At 52.4% G+C, this 15,128-nt stretch overlaps 5 protein-coding genes across 5 annotated transcripts; 4 read left to right on the top strand and 1 right to left on the bottom strand.

The window, feature by feature from the left end:
• Positions 1-89: 89 nt before the first annotated feature.
• On the top strand, positions 90-1,331 carry N0V89_010353 (uncharacterized protein; the record flags this gene model as incomplete). The annotated part of the gene is made up of 3 exons (XM_056219097.1): positions 90-542; positions 592-799; positions 847-1,331. The coding sequence occupies 3 exons, from the start codon at positions 90-92 to the stop codon at positions 1,329-1,331; spliced, it is 1,146 nt and encodes a 381-aa protein (XP_056066224.1).
• A 988-nt stretch (positions 1,332-2,319) lies between these two features.
• N0V89_010352 (uncharacterized protein) lies at positions 2,320-3,519 on the top strand (the record flags this gene model as incomplete). The annotated part of the gene is made up of 1 exon (XM_056219096.1): positions 2,320-3,519. One exon carries the CDS (start codon positions 2,320-2,322, stop codon positions 3,517-3,519), a length of 1,200 nt encoding a protein of 399 aa, XP_056066223.1.
• Positions 3,520-5,428: 1,909 nt separating this feature from the next.
• Positions 5,429-7,463, top strand: N0V89_010351 (uncharacterized protein; the record flags this gene model as incomplete). The annotated part of the gene is made up of 2 exons (XM_056219095.1): positions 5,429-5,963; positions 6,016-7,463. 2 exons carry the CDS (start codon positions 5,429-5,431, stop codon positions 7,461-7,463), a joined length of 1,983 nt encoding a protein of 660 aa, XP_056066222.1.
• Positions 7,464-8,784: 1,321 nt separating this feature from the next.
• On the top strand, positions 8,785-9,747 carry N0V89_010350 (uncharacterized protein; the record flags this gene model as incomplete). The annotated part of the gene is made up of 1 exon (XM_056219094.1): positions 8,785-9,747. The coding sequence occupies one exon, from the start codon at positions 8,785-8,787 to the stop codon at positions 9,745-9,747; it is 963 nt and encodes a 320-aa protein (XP_056066221.1).
• A 3,497-nt stretch (positions 9,748-13,244) lies between these two features.
• CEL1_2 (Esterase/lipase/thioesterase) lies at positions 13,245-14,913 on the bottom strand (the record flags this gene model as incomplete). The annotated part of the gene is made up of 6 exons (XM_056219093.1): positions 13,245-13,516; positions 13,616-14,037; positions 14,089-14,159; positions 14,205-14,254; positions 14,305-14,559; positions 14,625-14,913. The coding sequence occupies 6 exons, from the start codon at positions 14,911-14,913 to the stop codon at positions 13,245-13,247; spliced, it is 1,359 nt and encodes a 452-aa protein (XP_056066220.1).
• Positions 14,914-15,128: the final 215 nt, after the last annotated feature.

The following is a 15,128-nucleotide window of genomic DNA, read 5'->3' as shown; positions in this document are numbered from 1 at the left end:
ACTAAGGTATATGAGCGACAGTAATCCAAGGAAGTTGATTCAAGGAATTATCCTACACATCATCACTTCTCATCAGACTCACAATCACCATGGCTCCAGGTCTTATTTTGCCAATTTCAGAAGAAATCAAGGACGCAGTTCAACCAAAGAAAGATACTTTAGGTCTCCCTGAAGCCGCGCGTAAGAGGCTCGAGAAAGCGGGTATCGATCTGTCGAACGGCTATCCATATCGTCCAGCGAAGCCGTTATATCTAGATGATGTTATCAAGATTCGCGACTACGACCGCGAGCATGTAGACCCAGGGTCTCGTGCAGACCCCGAGAAAAAGGCGTTGCTTTCAGCAGCTAAAGAGGTTATTCACCTCACTGCTCATATCGGCACCGAAATTGTCGGCCTGCAGCTGAAGGATCTTACAGATCAGCAAAAGGATGAGCTCGGTTTGCTCATCGCAGAGAGGAGTGTTGTCTTTTTCAGAGATCAAGACATTTCTCCGCAACAACAAAAGGCGCTTGGCGAGTGGTACGGAGAGATCGAGGTCCACGTAAGGAGGCACTGCTCTGTTATGATTTTTCTCGCTGACGACCTACTAGCCACAAGTTCCTTCGGTACCGGGCGTCGTTGGAACGACCGTCATTTGGCCTGCGTTACAGGCGACCGAGTTTCCAGCGAGTTTCAGACAGACCGGTGGCGCGTCGAGATGGCATACCGATCTCGTTCACGAGCGTCAACCGGCCGGTGTGACCCATCTCCATAATGACACGATTCCAAAAGTTGGTGGAGACACACTTTGGGCTTCAGGTACGTATGGTGGTGGTACAATTCGACTTGCAGCTAATCGCTCGAAGGATACGCTGCGTATGAGAAGCTTTCTCCTGACTTCCGTAAAATAATCGATGGGAAACAAGCTGTGTACAGGTCCGCACATCCATACCTGGATCGTACCAACCCGGAGGCGGGTCCCAAGTTCATCGAGCGCATTCATCCGCTCGTGAGAGTGCATCCTGCTACTGGCTGGAAAGCTCTGTGGGTGAATCGAGCGATGACAGTTAGAATTGTTGGCTTGGACAAGGCGGAGAGCGACGTCATCCTGAACTACCTGTACGATGTGTACGAAAAGAATGTTGACATTCAGGTGCGCTTCAGGTGGACTCCAGGTTCTTCAGCGCTCTGGGATAACAGGATCACCATCCACAATGCGAGTTGGGACTATGAAGGCAGCGAGCCGAGACACGGTACTCGTGTGACTGCGTTGGCAGAAAAACCTTTCTTCAAGGCGGATGCTCCAACGAGAAGGCAGGCGCTTGGGCTTGCAGGTCCTGATGATGTTTAGGCTGCCTATTGAACGAGCGTAGAATCAAATCGTGATGTTGAATATCTGGTAGCAACATGAGCGGATGACGACATCGCTCCTGAAGAATACCCTTCTCGTGCTAGAGTGATTGCGCAACCGTGTCACATTCTAATGAATGGAAATGAATGCGGCCCTAAGCAGACGTAATAGTTGACACTACGAAGCGATAGAATCCCAGAGGTTGGAGGGAAGGTATGTAGGAACGATGACACTTGGTGACGACTGCCGCGCTAGTGCCCAATCTGCGCTTGTGGGATGATTACGTAATCGGAAGTCCTTCCCTTCGCGAACCATCTTCTGCCATCTTCGTCTTCAGGATATTATTTAGGAAAAGGATATATTCATACTGCCGATATCTGCACTGGCCCAGTCTTTACGGACACTCCAACGTTGATCTCAGACCGCTTATCGGAACGTGCCTGCCACATTGGAGCGGAAGCTATGTCAAATAACACATCGCGAAGAAGTCTCAACCTTCAATGTTTTAAGTTGCACTAAAGCTCCGAAATGTCTCAGCAGGCAAACACCTCTGTACCGTTGATCACGGCTCAGCGTCTCAACTCACCACATGCAAACCGATTATGCTATCTGCACAACCGAAAATTATAGTTCAAAATTGTCAGTAAAAACTGAGAAATCCCATTCATTTTGGTCACATCACTCGGCAGCTCCGATAAAACTGGTACGATATCTTCTGGTGGAACACGCCGGAGCCAGGAATTTCTGCAACAGTAATGGAAGAGGAACAAACATGCAATTAGTGCACCATATCACCACTCGAATACATCAGGTTCAATTGCTGATGTCGTCTTCTATCGAGCGCGTAACTTGACTCGCAAGTAGTCACTACGTGGATCACAATACAGCCTCTTCACGCTCTCATTTCTCGTTACATATAGGTGATGGCTCTTGCTCCGCTCCTCAACTTCCTATCTTTCGTACCACTAACATCTTCAAACATACTACAATGCCGCCGAACAAACGAGCGAAACTCTCGCACGACGCTTACAGTACCACTCCCAGGACTATCCACGATGACGTTCCCCCATCCGCTGGCACAACTCTAGCTGGCATCTACGAGCTGATGGAATTGATTCTCGTCCAGTTGCCGTATATCGACATTCTCTATTGTTCCCAGGTATCCGAGACGTGGCGCGCCTTCATCGAAGGCTCGACCAAGCTGCAAATACTGCTATATAAGACTCCGACGCCCATCTCAGGGGAGGAACCAAATCCGCATTTCGAGACTGCTAGCCTGGCAGCATCCACGGCAGTCATTCCACGCACTCACTACCAAGGGTTGCCAGCTCTCCCAGTTCTCCAGACATCTCAACAATACTTCGAGAAATTTCTTGACCGCGTCACAGGACAAGTGCTCTGTGTTCAGTGCGCCGACGAGGCAATGGAGGAATACCGCAACGATGTGTGGTGGGTGCGCTTCTCGTTTCGAGACGTCAGAATTCCTAATGGTTGGCCTATTTCTCTGCAAGAAATATACTGCCACATGTGCGAGGGTTTTCACACCCGTCTCCGGCGCGAGGTTCTGCATCCAATGCTTAGCTTCCTTGAAGACGTGGATACCTGTTGGAGGGGAAGTGGGGGCAAATTGCTCTTGGATGTGAACATTGTGCATAGATATGCAGTGCCGCGGAGCTGCTGGGATGATTACATGGTGATGGAAATCCACCATGTCAAGTCGCTCAAGAAATCTATAGAGGTCGCGGAGTGCTTCGGACTACAGCATGATCTTTGCTTCAAACCGATGGTTACCGATCTCATTATCTCCATTCCACCCAACGAATGGATAATCAGGGACCGTGAGCCCGAAGATGAAAGGGAGCCTAGGTTGATTCATATCCAGAACGCAGAGGGGGTGAGACTGCAGCAAGTCCTCTCTGCTCTCGTGTTCGCCAACAAGCTGGGCTTGTGGGCTTGGTTGGAGAGTGTGCACACAATGGAGCCTACACTCGACAACTGGGATAGTTGGCTCAATCTTGGCTTGCGACTAGACATGAGCCATCGGTTCCCATACCTAGAGGATTATGCTGCGTACGTTGAGGGTTGGCCTGATCTAGTGCAGCGGTTCCAGGAGGTCAAGAACGAGATAGACGGGCTGATGGGTGGGATCGAGGCTTGGGGCTGGTCTGAATGGCCGCGGAAGGGATAAGTATGAGTACATGGTATGGAACTCGACTCCGAGTAAGAGTGAGGTTCCATTAGGCACATTTACTTCTTAGAAGGGTTAATACACTCTTTATACGGTAACTATTCCCTGCATGCAACGTGTTCGTGGCAGCAACTCAGCCCGCCGACCGAATAACAAGACACGAGAATGTTGCGCGAGGCTCGTGGAGGTTGAAATGGAAGTCGCACGCCCCCAAACGCGGAGCCAATCACAGGACGCATAATGCTGCTGACGCGTGGCCCATTGTTTCGCACACGCAAGAAGGCCTAAGATTTCGTGATGGCACGGTCTCGAAAGGTACTCAGCCTACCAGCGACTCCCGTCGTTCGAGCCGGGGCTGACAGAGCTGCCGAGTTGGGCAGCTTCTCACATGAGGGTGGGCTGACATTGCGGCGGCTGCCCACATGTACCCACATCAACAACCGAGTACAGTACATATTCAAGGCAGCTGCTTTTCGTCGCCTGTGCTGTCACGTATGATTGCCAATCACATACTCGCTTTACACAGCAAGCCGTATTTAAAGCCACTCGCCAGCGACCATTTACGCAGTACTTCGTAGTCAACAAGGAGGAGCTCCTCCAGAGCCGCATCAAACCGCCCTTACACAGCCTTGCGCTCTGACTCGTCGCACTTCTCCGCTTCAGCCTTGTGAGTACTGCGGACCCTGGTCGCACACTTTAAAGCATACGCGCCGCCGCGTAGGCAGCTGCGGCTTCCCTCATTCATATACGAGCTGCTGCCGCTCTCTTGCTTGCACATTCACATCTGACCTTCGGGAGCAGCCGAAAGTCATCAACAACGCGCGAAACCCCACTTGCGTGCAGCCCCACATCCACCATTCACAGCATCCACATCTGCATTGCACCTAAGAAACAGCTACACCTTTGAACAACCACCACCGTTCGCGGTAGTAAATCAAACTTCGACTTCAACATGTTCGCCACACACGCTCTCAACCAGCTCCGTCGTTATTCGACACACCTTCCTCGCGATCCACGCTACAGACTCAAAGCCACCCTAATGACTGGCTACCTTGTCTCTGCCTTCACCTTGCCTTTTGTCCCGCCGCTACTGGAATCTCGGAGGACCAAGGCTGATGGGACCTGTCTCACGAGGTAAGCCTCATCTTATAATCCGTCGCGGTAGAACAGCGCTCACTCCCGCTCAGGGAGAAGGTATATTGCTCTGCGCAATATCACGGGTGCGCCAGATAAACCAAGTACGGCGATGCTCATCACCAAGCAACAAATCTCCGGATCAAGGCTAACAGCACATACAGGCCTCCGATCGAATTTGTTGCCAGGCCGCACTTTTGAAGACCCCATTCATACGAACCTTCCTTATGTATATACCCCTGCATCCCATCGGTATTCACTGTTGGATCATTCACGGCGTTCATGTTGCATTCTAGGCGTTGACAAGGTCCGCCCGACTTTTCATACTGGTTGGATCTGGGGTTTACTTGGACACATTCTAGCATCAGCGCCATAGCAGTTAGTGTTCAAAATCCATACAAATTGTTTGAATGTTTCGCTCATGCGTAATTGCAATTCTGAGTTCCCGTCATGCTGCTCGCGTCATCTTCTATCATAGTAATTAGTAGCACCTGGCGAGCGATGAAACCAAGGTCATGCTCAGAGCGAAGGCCAAGCGCTGGTGACAATTCCCCTGAAGTACTCATCGCATAGATCTCCCCTTGGTTAACCTGCGCGGCGTTTGTCCCGAGCTTTGTCTTAGATTGGAGCTTAAGCTGGCAGGTTTTGGCGCGGACTACCCCACGCGCCAACCGCACGCGTCACCCCTCACCACTATACGTTCATCTGCGCGCCACTGCTTCCAGGCTCACAAAACCCAGGATCACTGTCGCACAATAGAAAAGCACAGCCCGCCATGTCAGCCTCGCCTCAACTCGCCGCCACCGATCGAAGCAAACCCAACAGCCTATTCTACCTCCCCGACGAGCTCCTCGTCCACGTCGTGTCCCACCTCGCCAGCGACGCGCAAACGCTATGCGCCCTTGCACGCACCTGCCGTTTCTTCCAGATCGAAGCCGAAAAGCACATATATACAAAGATTGGGCTCCTCTCTACAGACGATCTCCATGCTATCATCGAGGCATTCACGCGCCGATTCGATCGTGTCGCTTCCGTTGAGACGCTCAAGATCTTGTACCGTTTCCACGGTGGCCTCGGCGCTACCGCTGATGAGCGTTCCGTGTTCAATGCGTGTGTTGGGCACATGCGGGCGCTGCGTAGCTGGGAGATTGAAAGCCCGTATGACAACTACAAGTGGGATGAGGGCGGAGATGAGTGGGTCTTGAAGGACATGGAGAACTTCCGGATGCACTTGGAGAAGGCTAGTTTGAAAGCCGTGGCAGGGAGTATGAATGAGCCGGGAGATGTTGGACTGTCCAGACTGGAGAGCCGTATGTTCGCCTCCGCAAAGATACCTTTTGGTGCTGCATCGCTAACGCATAGCAGTTGTCATTCATACACATGGTGTGAGCGACGATTTCTGGAGCCTCGGGGACTTCCACTGCCTCTTTCGACACCCTACCCTACGCCACCTTCACGTGTCCTGCCTCGCTTTACCATCAGACCTGCCTGAGCTCGAGCCGTATGCGAAGTCGACCCCGCTCACCGAACTCGTCTTTGATGAGTGCGAGCTCGAGCCGAAGAGCTTGGGCAGAATTCTCGCGACGCCCAAGAATCTCAGGCACCTCACACTGGGCGAGAATGTCTACAACGTTAACGAGGGTAGAAGCGCGAATCCTAGGCTGACGCGGGCCCCAGAAGCTGCCCTTGCAGCGTTGAAGCACGTCGCTCACTCGCTGGAAACCCTAGTACACCATGATCCGGCATGGAGGCTCAATGCGAACTACCATAAGCCTGTCCCGATTCCTGGCGATGGTATGCGGGCCTTTCACAGTCTGAAGGTACTGCGTGTCGACACATGCTCGTTCTTGCATCGCAGTATCGCCCTCTCATATACACAAGCTCCACCTAACCTACACACGCTGCAGATCCGGAACCCTCGCCCCAGGGTCACCCGTTTTGCATATTCAGGTGCTCCTACACACGAAGATTTCTTCGAAATTCTTCCACCATACGAACCATACACGTATCTTGCCTCTTTGAGAACTTTGGATTTCGTGCAAGGCGCGACCCAAGAGATGCCGATAGCAAGGGCAAACCACATCGCCGAGGATGAGGCCCTCAGGGAGCGTCACAGCATCGCTTACAAACTGTTCAAACATGGCATCAATCTCAAGGTCACTCTGGAGGCTACTTGGAGGGCTGGCTTAATACCTCCCGTCCTCCATGGCGAGCCTCCCCCAGAACTAGTCTGCATGTATGATGCGGAGGAGATTGGGTTCCGCCGCAACTGGGCCGCAGAATTTGAAGCAGAGCAGCGAGCTCACGATCTTGAATATGCCCAAACTTCTGCCTGGTTGCAGGGAAGGCCATTACCGGACGATGAATATAAAGGTAAGTCGCTGACGACTACCGTACCGGAGGAGCAAAGAGAGCTGCCGGAAACAGATCAGCTTACGGATTCCGATGTCCGGTGCTGGCGAGGTAACGTGGCGCGTTCGCTCAACGCGCTGTGGGACCGTATGCGAAAAGCAGACCCTGACGAAAGCGACAACGACGAGCCGCAGGCGTTCACGGTCATGATTGAGTCGGATGACGGTGTTCTGTGGGATGATCCGTTTGACGACTTGGACGAAGATCTGGACGAGGACTGGATGGACGCCGAAGAGGGTGACATCGAGTACGTGCTGGCAGAGGAGCTTGAAGGGAATGGAGCTCAAGAGGATGCCATGTTCTGGGAAGCGCAGGCGCAGGCCTTGCTTGCTGCCGCTGCGGCGGCGGCGGATGAGGATGATTTTACTGAGAATGAGGTGTACGAAGACCTAGATTAGGCGCCAGCTGAACTGACTTCCTCGAAGTGAGGACTTCGGCGATACACTAGCGGGTAGCAGTTTGGAGACTCACCATAGCCAAGTCACTCCAAGATGTCTCATTGGAGAGCCAACTTCGCGAGCTCCACCATCCGGGGGATCTCTGGTCAATCTTCGTGGTGGCACGAGATACTTGTGCTAAACGGCAACCCTGACTGGCGAATAAACAAGCGGTACATGTAATACTGGATCTGCCAACCTAAGGCTTACATGGCTTGACACGCGCTACATCGACAAGTTCTGAAGCCCAGGCCGCTTCGTCCGCTCATCCCATGGAAATACTACGTGAGCATATTCGAGCGAGATAGCGCATATTGCGACATTCTCTCATATATATGGTCAGCGGCCCTGAGTGTCTGGAGTGCTCAGCTTCCTCCTTGACTTTTTTCTTGAAATCTTCGAGATGTCATTCTCGCATGTATCGCGCAAAAGATCCAACATGCTTGGGTCAAACCCAGGACTCGGCTACAGTCTTACTGCCACACGCTCATCCCCCTACTCAATAGGGAGATGAGCTAAAAGGATCTCTGCGTCGAAACAATAGCTCCTGTGGCGCGAACCTGATAGGAGACGGACAAAGCGTCAACCGATCGTACAACGAAAAATCTACAATCCCGCGCACTTTCCGCAAGGAGCTTCTCGTTCTGAGATCTCGGACTAGAATTCCAGCTATCTTTCCTGCCGTCTACATGTACGAGATTAAGGCTCGCGACGCTGCACATTCGCATAAGCTTATCTCCACAATATTATCTCTTCACGACGCCCGCCAAGTTGTTCGACGGTTTGAAACCAAATGAGCCAGGCCTAGCGTTTAGTTTCAAAACGCTGTCAATCGCGGGAACTAAGCGCCTCGCTTCGTCAACGTCCGACGCGCTACGCAGGTTCCACGAATAACAGACCCTGTCCAGTAACAAACGCCCATGCAAAGAGAGCAAGACTTCCCGAGATCTTATGCGCTTAAAGATTTGTGGGAAGCGAACGGGAACGGCTCGCGGTGCGCAATCTCAAGACAGAAAAGTCGACCTGGGAAGGAGGAAGGCGAAACAGTGCCAAGATGAAAGCCACGAGTCTGGACGAGATGCGTCCCTCTGCCATTCATGGGGTGGAGATAGCCCCACGGAAGCCTCCGTCCAACTCTCCCATATAAGATATGCACTGCCTCACAACATGCTTTTCTTCTCCAGCCCTCAGCTCTTCAGCGCATCCGTTACATTCGTTTTTTTCCCCACCCTTCACTCTTTTCTTCATTCATTTGAATTGATCCATTCGTTAAGTGCACAGGATGCCTTTTTTCTCGAAGTTGATCAGCGCTGCGGCGCTCGCTCAGATGGCGACTGCGTATACGCAGGTTAACCTCATGAGCGCGTTCATGACCAAAAACATCGACCCTATTGTGTTCCCGGGCTCTTACAGCGAGTCTCATTTGCACTCCATCTTTGGCTCTGATGCTATCACCGCGTCGACGAACACCTCCGCCGAACTCCAAGCCGGATGCACCAATGCCGACAACCCCAACGACCTCTCCGCCTACTGGGTCCCTACCCCTCTCTACACCACCGACGGCGGCAAGACCTACCAACCCATGGGCATGTTCCGCTTCTCCGCGTACTACAACCTAGGCGAGACCCCCGCCGAGGTCGCCATCCCGCAGAACCTGAAAATGGTCGCTGGAAAAGCGACCGCCACATCGGAAGCCGAAATGGACGCCAACGCCCAGAGCAGCTGGGGCTGCGAATCCGAGGACGTCGCCCTCGACTCCAACGGTTTCCCCTCCAGCACCTGCAGCACGCACGTCCAGCAGTTGCTATACTTCCCAAATTGCGTCAATCTCGACACCCTCGAGACGGCGTACAAAGACCGCCGCGGCGGCTCCTGCCCCACCGGCATGAAGTCCATGCCCCAGCTGCGCTTCTCCATCCGCTGGGACCTCCGCAGCGATCTCCCCGACGGCTGGTCCGGCGAGGCCCCCATCAAGCTCGCGTGCGGCAACGCGTTCTGCAGCCACGGCGACTTCATCAACGGGTGGACGGAGGAGGCCGCCGAGAATATGCTGGCTACGACGCAGGATAAGATGCATTTCAGCGCGGTGACGGGCAGCTTGGGCACCGAGCAGATGAGCTGTACGCCTACTGATGCGGAGCCTGATAAGGGGACGAGCGACTATGCGGAGAGCGTGAGCATGATGAGTAAGCGGAGTGTGGGTGCTTGGGGGTGGGCGAGCAGGAGCCGTATGAGTCGTGCGTAGGGGAGTGTGGTTGGGATGGGTGGGTGGGGTGTTCGCTGTATATATTTGGTGTACTTGATGTACATATTTGATGGGAATAAATTTCTGTCGATTCATACGTGTGTTGGTGTTAATGATGATGTGAGGGCAATGCTGGTCTTTATCGCATCGTGCCTGCTTGAGCCGAAGAAAACAGGGAGGCAAGGACACGCTCAGCGCTCGACTCTCAGGATGAGGTACGCCCGAAGGTGGGGTCCGCTGTGTCACGCAGAAGGTGTGGTGGCTATTTGTTAATTGGTCTTATTCGGCTCCAAAGCGGCCGAGAAGGACTGAAGGCTGCAGTATTCCAAGGTTTGCAAGGGCCGCTGGAACTGTTGGTTTGGTCTGCCTTGCTTAGAACACTATGGCCAAAATCTGTACCTGCCCAAGTACTTATGTGCCCAAAGGACGTGAATGTAACCTTTAAGGGTAAAATCAAGTATACATGATATCTATCTCAGAGGGTACTGTACTTTAATCAGGCGACTCAGCTTTCTGTGCCATACAAAAACGAGACTTCAATAGAATGGGTGAACTTTAGCCCTAGTGAAGTGGACTAAAAGGGACTGGGCCGTAGTGTTCGCAAGCGCAACTGAAATTGTGAATTTCATTTGCTATGCTTTGCTTCAAAGTGGACTAAAAGGAATGTAGAGAGTGATTTTCGTAAGCGTCGCTGAAATTGTACATCTAATCTGATTTGCCTCAAAGCGGCCTGGTAGGACTATGCACTGTAGGATTCGCAAGAGCCGCTGTTGTTTGTGGTTTGCTTTGCTTTGTTTCTAAGGGTCGCTAGAATGCTTGTATATCACTTACTGGGCGCAAAAAGATTGTTTACTGTCTACCGAGGACTAATCGATCAAGCTTTTGCCTTGCATAACATCTTAAAATCCAAACTGAGCGAATAGAAGGGTATAGCGAACGTTGAAGTGCTCGAAGAGTGGACAAAAGCCCGAGATACCACCGAATCAGATGATCGTGATAGTCTTCTCTGGTCCAAATTCTGGATATTCTCGACATTCCTCGGTAAGACACCAATATTCGGCGAGGCCCACTCGTTCATACACGTCATCAGCCTGACCTAAGTGCCGAACGATGAGATTCACAGCATGACCTACCAACTTCCCCCATCGAGCGTCACGGCTGATCTGCACCAGATATATCGTAGAAACATTTACAATGGAGACACCCGGGTCCTTGTAGATATACCAACCACCTAATCCCTCCGATTCCCCACGAGGTAGATTCCATAGCTCTACCGGGCACAACAGAAGACGGGATCTAAGTTTGAGAACGCCGCCAGTTGCCTCACTTGCGAATGGCTTCTCCGAGTCGACGTAGTCACAACTTAGATTCAGTACCTCAGCATGAAGTGTGACGAGACCCTGGAGATCGTCTTGGGTCCAGTTGAAGTCGACCCGACCCTCGACAGAAGCCCAAGACCATGAAGGACCTCGGTTTCGCTTGGGCCATGCTCCTGCGTTCATAGTCTTTTGTTCGTATGGCCTACACCAGCAAATATCATATAGTGCTGCATCTTGCCAGACGCCAGCGAAATAACCTCCATGGCGATCGATACTCATCCTTTTAGCTATTCCCCCAATAGCTGGCAATCTGTCTTCCTTATAAGTCAGGTCCAATCCGGAGTACTCTTCAACGACTTTATGCCACTGTTTGATAAGTAAGGGCAGGTCTTTAGCCGGGAACAGCCTGGGCGTCCCATCAAAGTAAAAGAAATTCTCCTCTTTGTTGTCCGGACGTCCAACATTGCTCAGCTCAGCTTCTTCGACTGATTGGCACCGCCATATTATCTCGCCTTCCATAAAGGACACCACCCTTGGTGATAGACATCTCTCCTGGAAACACCAAGCGCGGTTCATCAAAAGATATTGATCGGTTTTCCAATAGTCTGGACAGTGCCGTGCGTAGAGAACGACCTGATCCCCTTCATACCCTTCTCCTACTCTCACTGGCATCGTCGGCTGCGACTTAAGATATGAAGGCACAGTCTGAAACAGCCCTGACCCGGCATCTGCAGCGTTGGTAGCCATTATGGTGACATATGATCCGGAATAGATGTCACTCATGTTCGTCGCTTCTCCACGCCAATCCGACAGATCGGGTTCATCCTGTATTATGCAACATGAGTCGATCCAGATAAACTTCACCCCCAGCCCATGAGTGAACAGTATTGCATCTTGAAACGTTCGAGGTATCGTGTCCCATGGGATCCCTGATCTCCGTGCTCGTAAGTTGCCAGGTGTAGTCTTCAGGCGAGGCGATCCTTCTGGACCCCAACAGTGGCTCAGCGTGGTGTATAGCAGCGTGCGTTGCTGAGAGGGCTTTACTAAGGTCTTTGTTTCCACCAGGCGCACTTCCAGATGCTGACCGTGGCCACTGATTTCCAGAAGTCGAGTAGGTAGATTGAAAGAGTGTGTGTCTATCTTGGGGCAGCGAGCATGCCCAGGCGTTGCATCTCGTCCGCAACACTGCTCAAGCCAGTTGGCTGCAAGCGCTATGCTCGCCGGTGAGCCTCCAACGACCTCATTTGGGGTAAGAATTTGTGATGCGAATTCCAGATCTAAAGAGTTACTAATGAAAATTGAGCAAAGTTGGAACAGAGAAACATACATATCCCTACAGAACTAGTCGGAGTGTCATTTTCAAGACTAAGAGGATTGATCGAGCCCACTTCCCACTTTATATACCAATCGAGTTGAAACTGATTGGATCGGGCCAGTGGATGTAGGCATTCATTCATGGCTTGAAGTATGAAGCGGCAAAACGGGCAATGGTGACTAGACGGCTCAATATCTTTCAAGTCGAAATCTTCGAAACGTTTGCAGAAAGAGCAGATATCTAGATTGACTCTGACTTCCGAATCACCGCTCGCCCTCGGTAATGTGAGCGCGACCGAATAAGTCTTCCTCCCATCGTCATCGAGGGTCTCATCTCCTGTCCACACAAGAGCCCTACCTCCTGAGCGGACCGGTGGCTGGGGCGTGGAAGCCATGTTTGGAATGAGTTATCGGTTGAATCGGAGAAGGTATACATCATGATAGACGTGGCTGAGTTGATGCCTACAGAGGACCAAGCATTAGGAAACATTACACAAGGTGGGGTATCACCCCTGCCACTGAAATCGTTCCAGCAATTCACGTAACGATAAGGAATGACGAAATACGAAAACTTGTGTCAAGATATATTCGTTTTCTTCGCGCCCTTGAGGTTACTGCACTGCATCACGGGTTGCTTGAATTTACCTAGAGTCTGCGGCGGGCCTTTAGACGACATTGTTGCATCAGGCGATCGATCAACAGATTGGGGCTGGGGCAACACGATGGAACATAGCGCCTCTTCGAATATATTGATAAGTGAGCGATAGACTCGAACGAGCGACAACCCCACGCCCACGACAGACGATCCTCCAACGCGACCATCCGCCCTACCACCGACTATATACAGTCCCCATTGTTACCAACCTACGAGCCAGAAGGCTGCGCAAAGGTCGACCCGATGGGGCCAAACTTGATCGCCGAGAAGACAACCTGAGCATTCGGGCTGTTCGCCTCCACATCAGCGGGGACACCTGACGACGTTGAGCAGGTACCGCGCGCCGCACCGGGCGTGCTGGCAGACTCGTCGGTGGGGTACGTGCTGTCGAGCCATAGCATGTTGGCGTAGTGGTCGTCCCAGAGAGACATGACGAGGACCATGCCTGCGCCGCCGGCGCGGCCCATGGAGGCCATACCGCCTGTGTGAAAGTTAGCGCTAAAGCCAGGGACTCGGGGGGGTTCGAGAAATGTATGGAGGTGGAAGGTGTGCCTTCTGAAGACGGAACCGAGAAACTTACCGTGCTCGTTGAACGGATACCTGTCCTCCGCAAACGCCTTCTCCTCGGCATCGCACCACGCCTGGGTGATCGAGTTGCCAGTAAGACCGCTAACCGTCGGCTGGGGATTCTGAATGACTTTTCCGCTCTGCACGTAGAAGCGCTTGATCTCCGAGATGGTCGTGCCGGAACCCAAGAACTGCGTAACAACGGTGAACTTAGAGTTGGTATTGACCGTCTTACCGGGGCCGTAGAAATCCTTGACGCCCACGCGGTACGGGTTGAAGTCGCAGCCGTTGGCGTCGCAGTTTCCGGCGTAGCGATCTTCCGAGTATGTGCCGCCGCAGTTTGTGTCGGTGCAGACGGAGTAGGCTTCGGGGCTGCAGGAGTGGGGGGTGACGGCGGTGGAGATGGAGTTTGCCTCCCAGACGTCCATCTCGGCGCTGTGCGTCGGTTAGTGAATCATTGGTAAGGTGGTGTGGAATGGGGCGTACCAGCAAGCGCCCTTCTGACCAACACCAGCGTTTGCATCGTTGCTGGATGGTTCCCAGCCTTCGGCATTGGCCTGCCACGTTAGCATTGTAGGTCATGTCAGGATATAGCAACATACCGCGCCGCCGACGAACTTCAAGTCGCGAGCACATTGAGCATCGCAGTATCCTAAATGTTGAGTAAGCGATTGTTGTGCGAGTCTTTTGGATGCGTCTTACCAGTTCCGTACTTCGCACCAGGGGTACCTTGTCCCTTTTGCGGCATAGACACAAAGTATAGCGCGCCATTGAGACCGCAGGGCAATTGTGAAAGATCGACATCAAAGCTGAACTCGTTCCCAGGAAGCTTGAACATCTGGTAGTTGCTTGAGTCCTGCAGCAAGTAGGTACGTGATCCAATGTTGGTCGAGTATTGACCCTTCGTAATGAACTTCAGGGTCAGCGAATCGGTGCCGGTGGTGATTCCGTAGGTACCTAGCGAAGACTTCTTAGTCTGATTCTTGCATGTGATGTGTTTTCTGGCTCGGTCAATTACTCACCGCTGTAGTCAGCGCCGTCCATAACACAGTTTGAATCGCAGGCTGCGTTGGTGGAGCACAAGGACGTGTCCCATGTGTTTCCGGTATAGCAGTTGGTGGTGCCGCTGGTAGTGTGGAGCCAGCGCCAGTTGGAGTCGACCACGATTTCACCACTGACGTTGGAGCAGGTAGTTCCGCCCTTCCCTGTGCATGTCTTCCACTGCAGTTTGGGGTGCGTCTCGGTCTGTTGAGTACCAATTCCGAAAGCGGACACAGTGGATGCCGAGAAGAATGCCACGAGGGCCTTCATAGCGTAAGAGGAGACCATATTTAGGCGATGTCCTGTATTCAAGGAGGACTGTCCGACCGTACCGAACTGAATGGCAGCTCGCCCCCCTTTTATGTGCCATCGTCGCTTCAGTTTTGCGTAGCGCACAAGTACGTATTCCGCCGCATATTACTCTCGACTAACTAGAAAGCAGGTCTACGCAGCCTCTCGTGACAGGGTCGCCGGATCGTAGTGAC

This window comes from Didymosphaeria variabile, assembly GCF_027946475.1.
Source record: "Didymosphaeria variabile strain IMI 356815 chromosome Unknown scaffold_8, whole genome shotgun sequence".
Lineage (NCBI taxonomy): Eukaryota > Fungi > Ascomycota > Dothideomycetes > Pleosporales > Didymosphaeriaceae > Didymosphaeria > Didymosphaeria variabile.
Note: the sequence above shows the minus strand (reverse complement) of the source record. Positions and strands in the feature narration are given on the sequence as shown.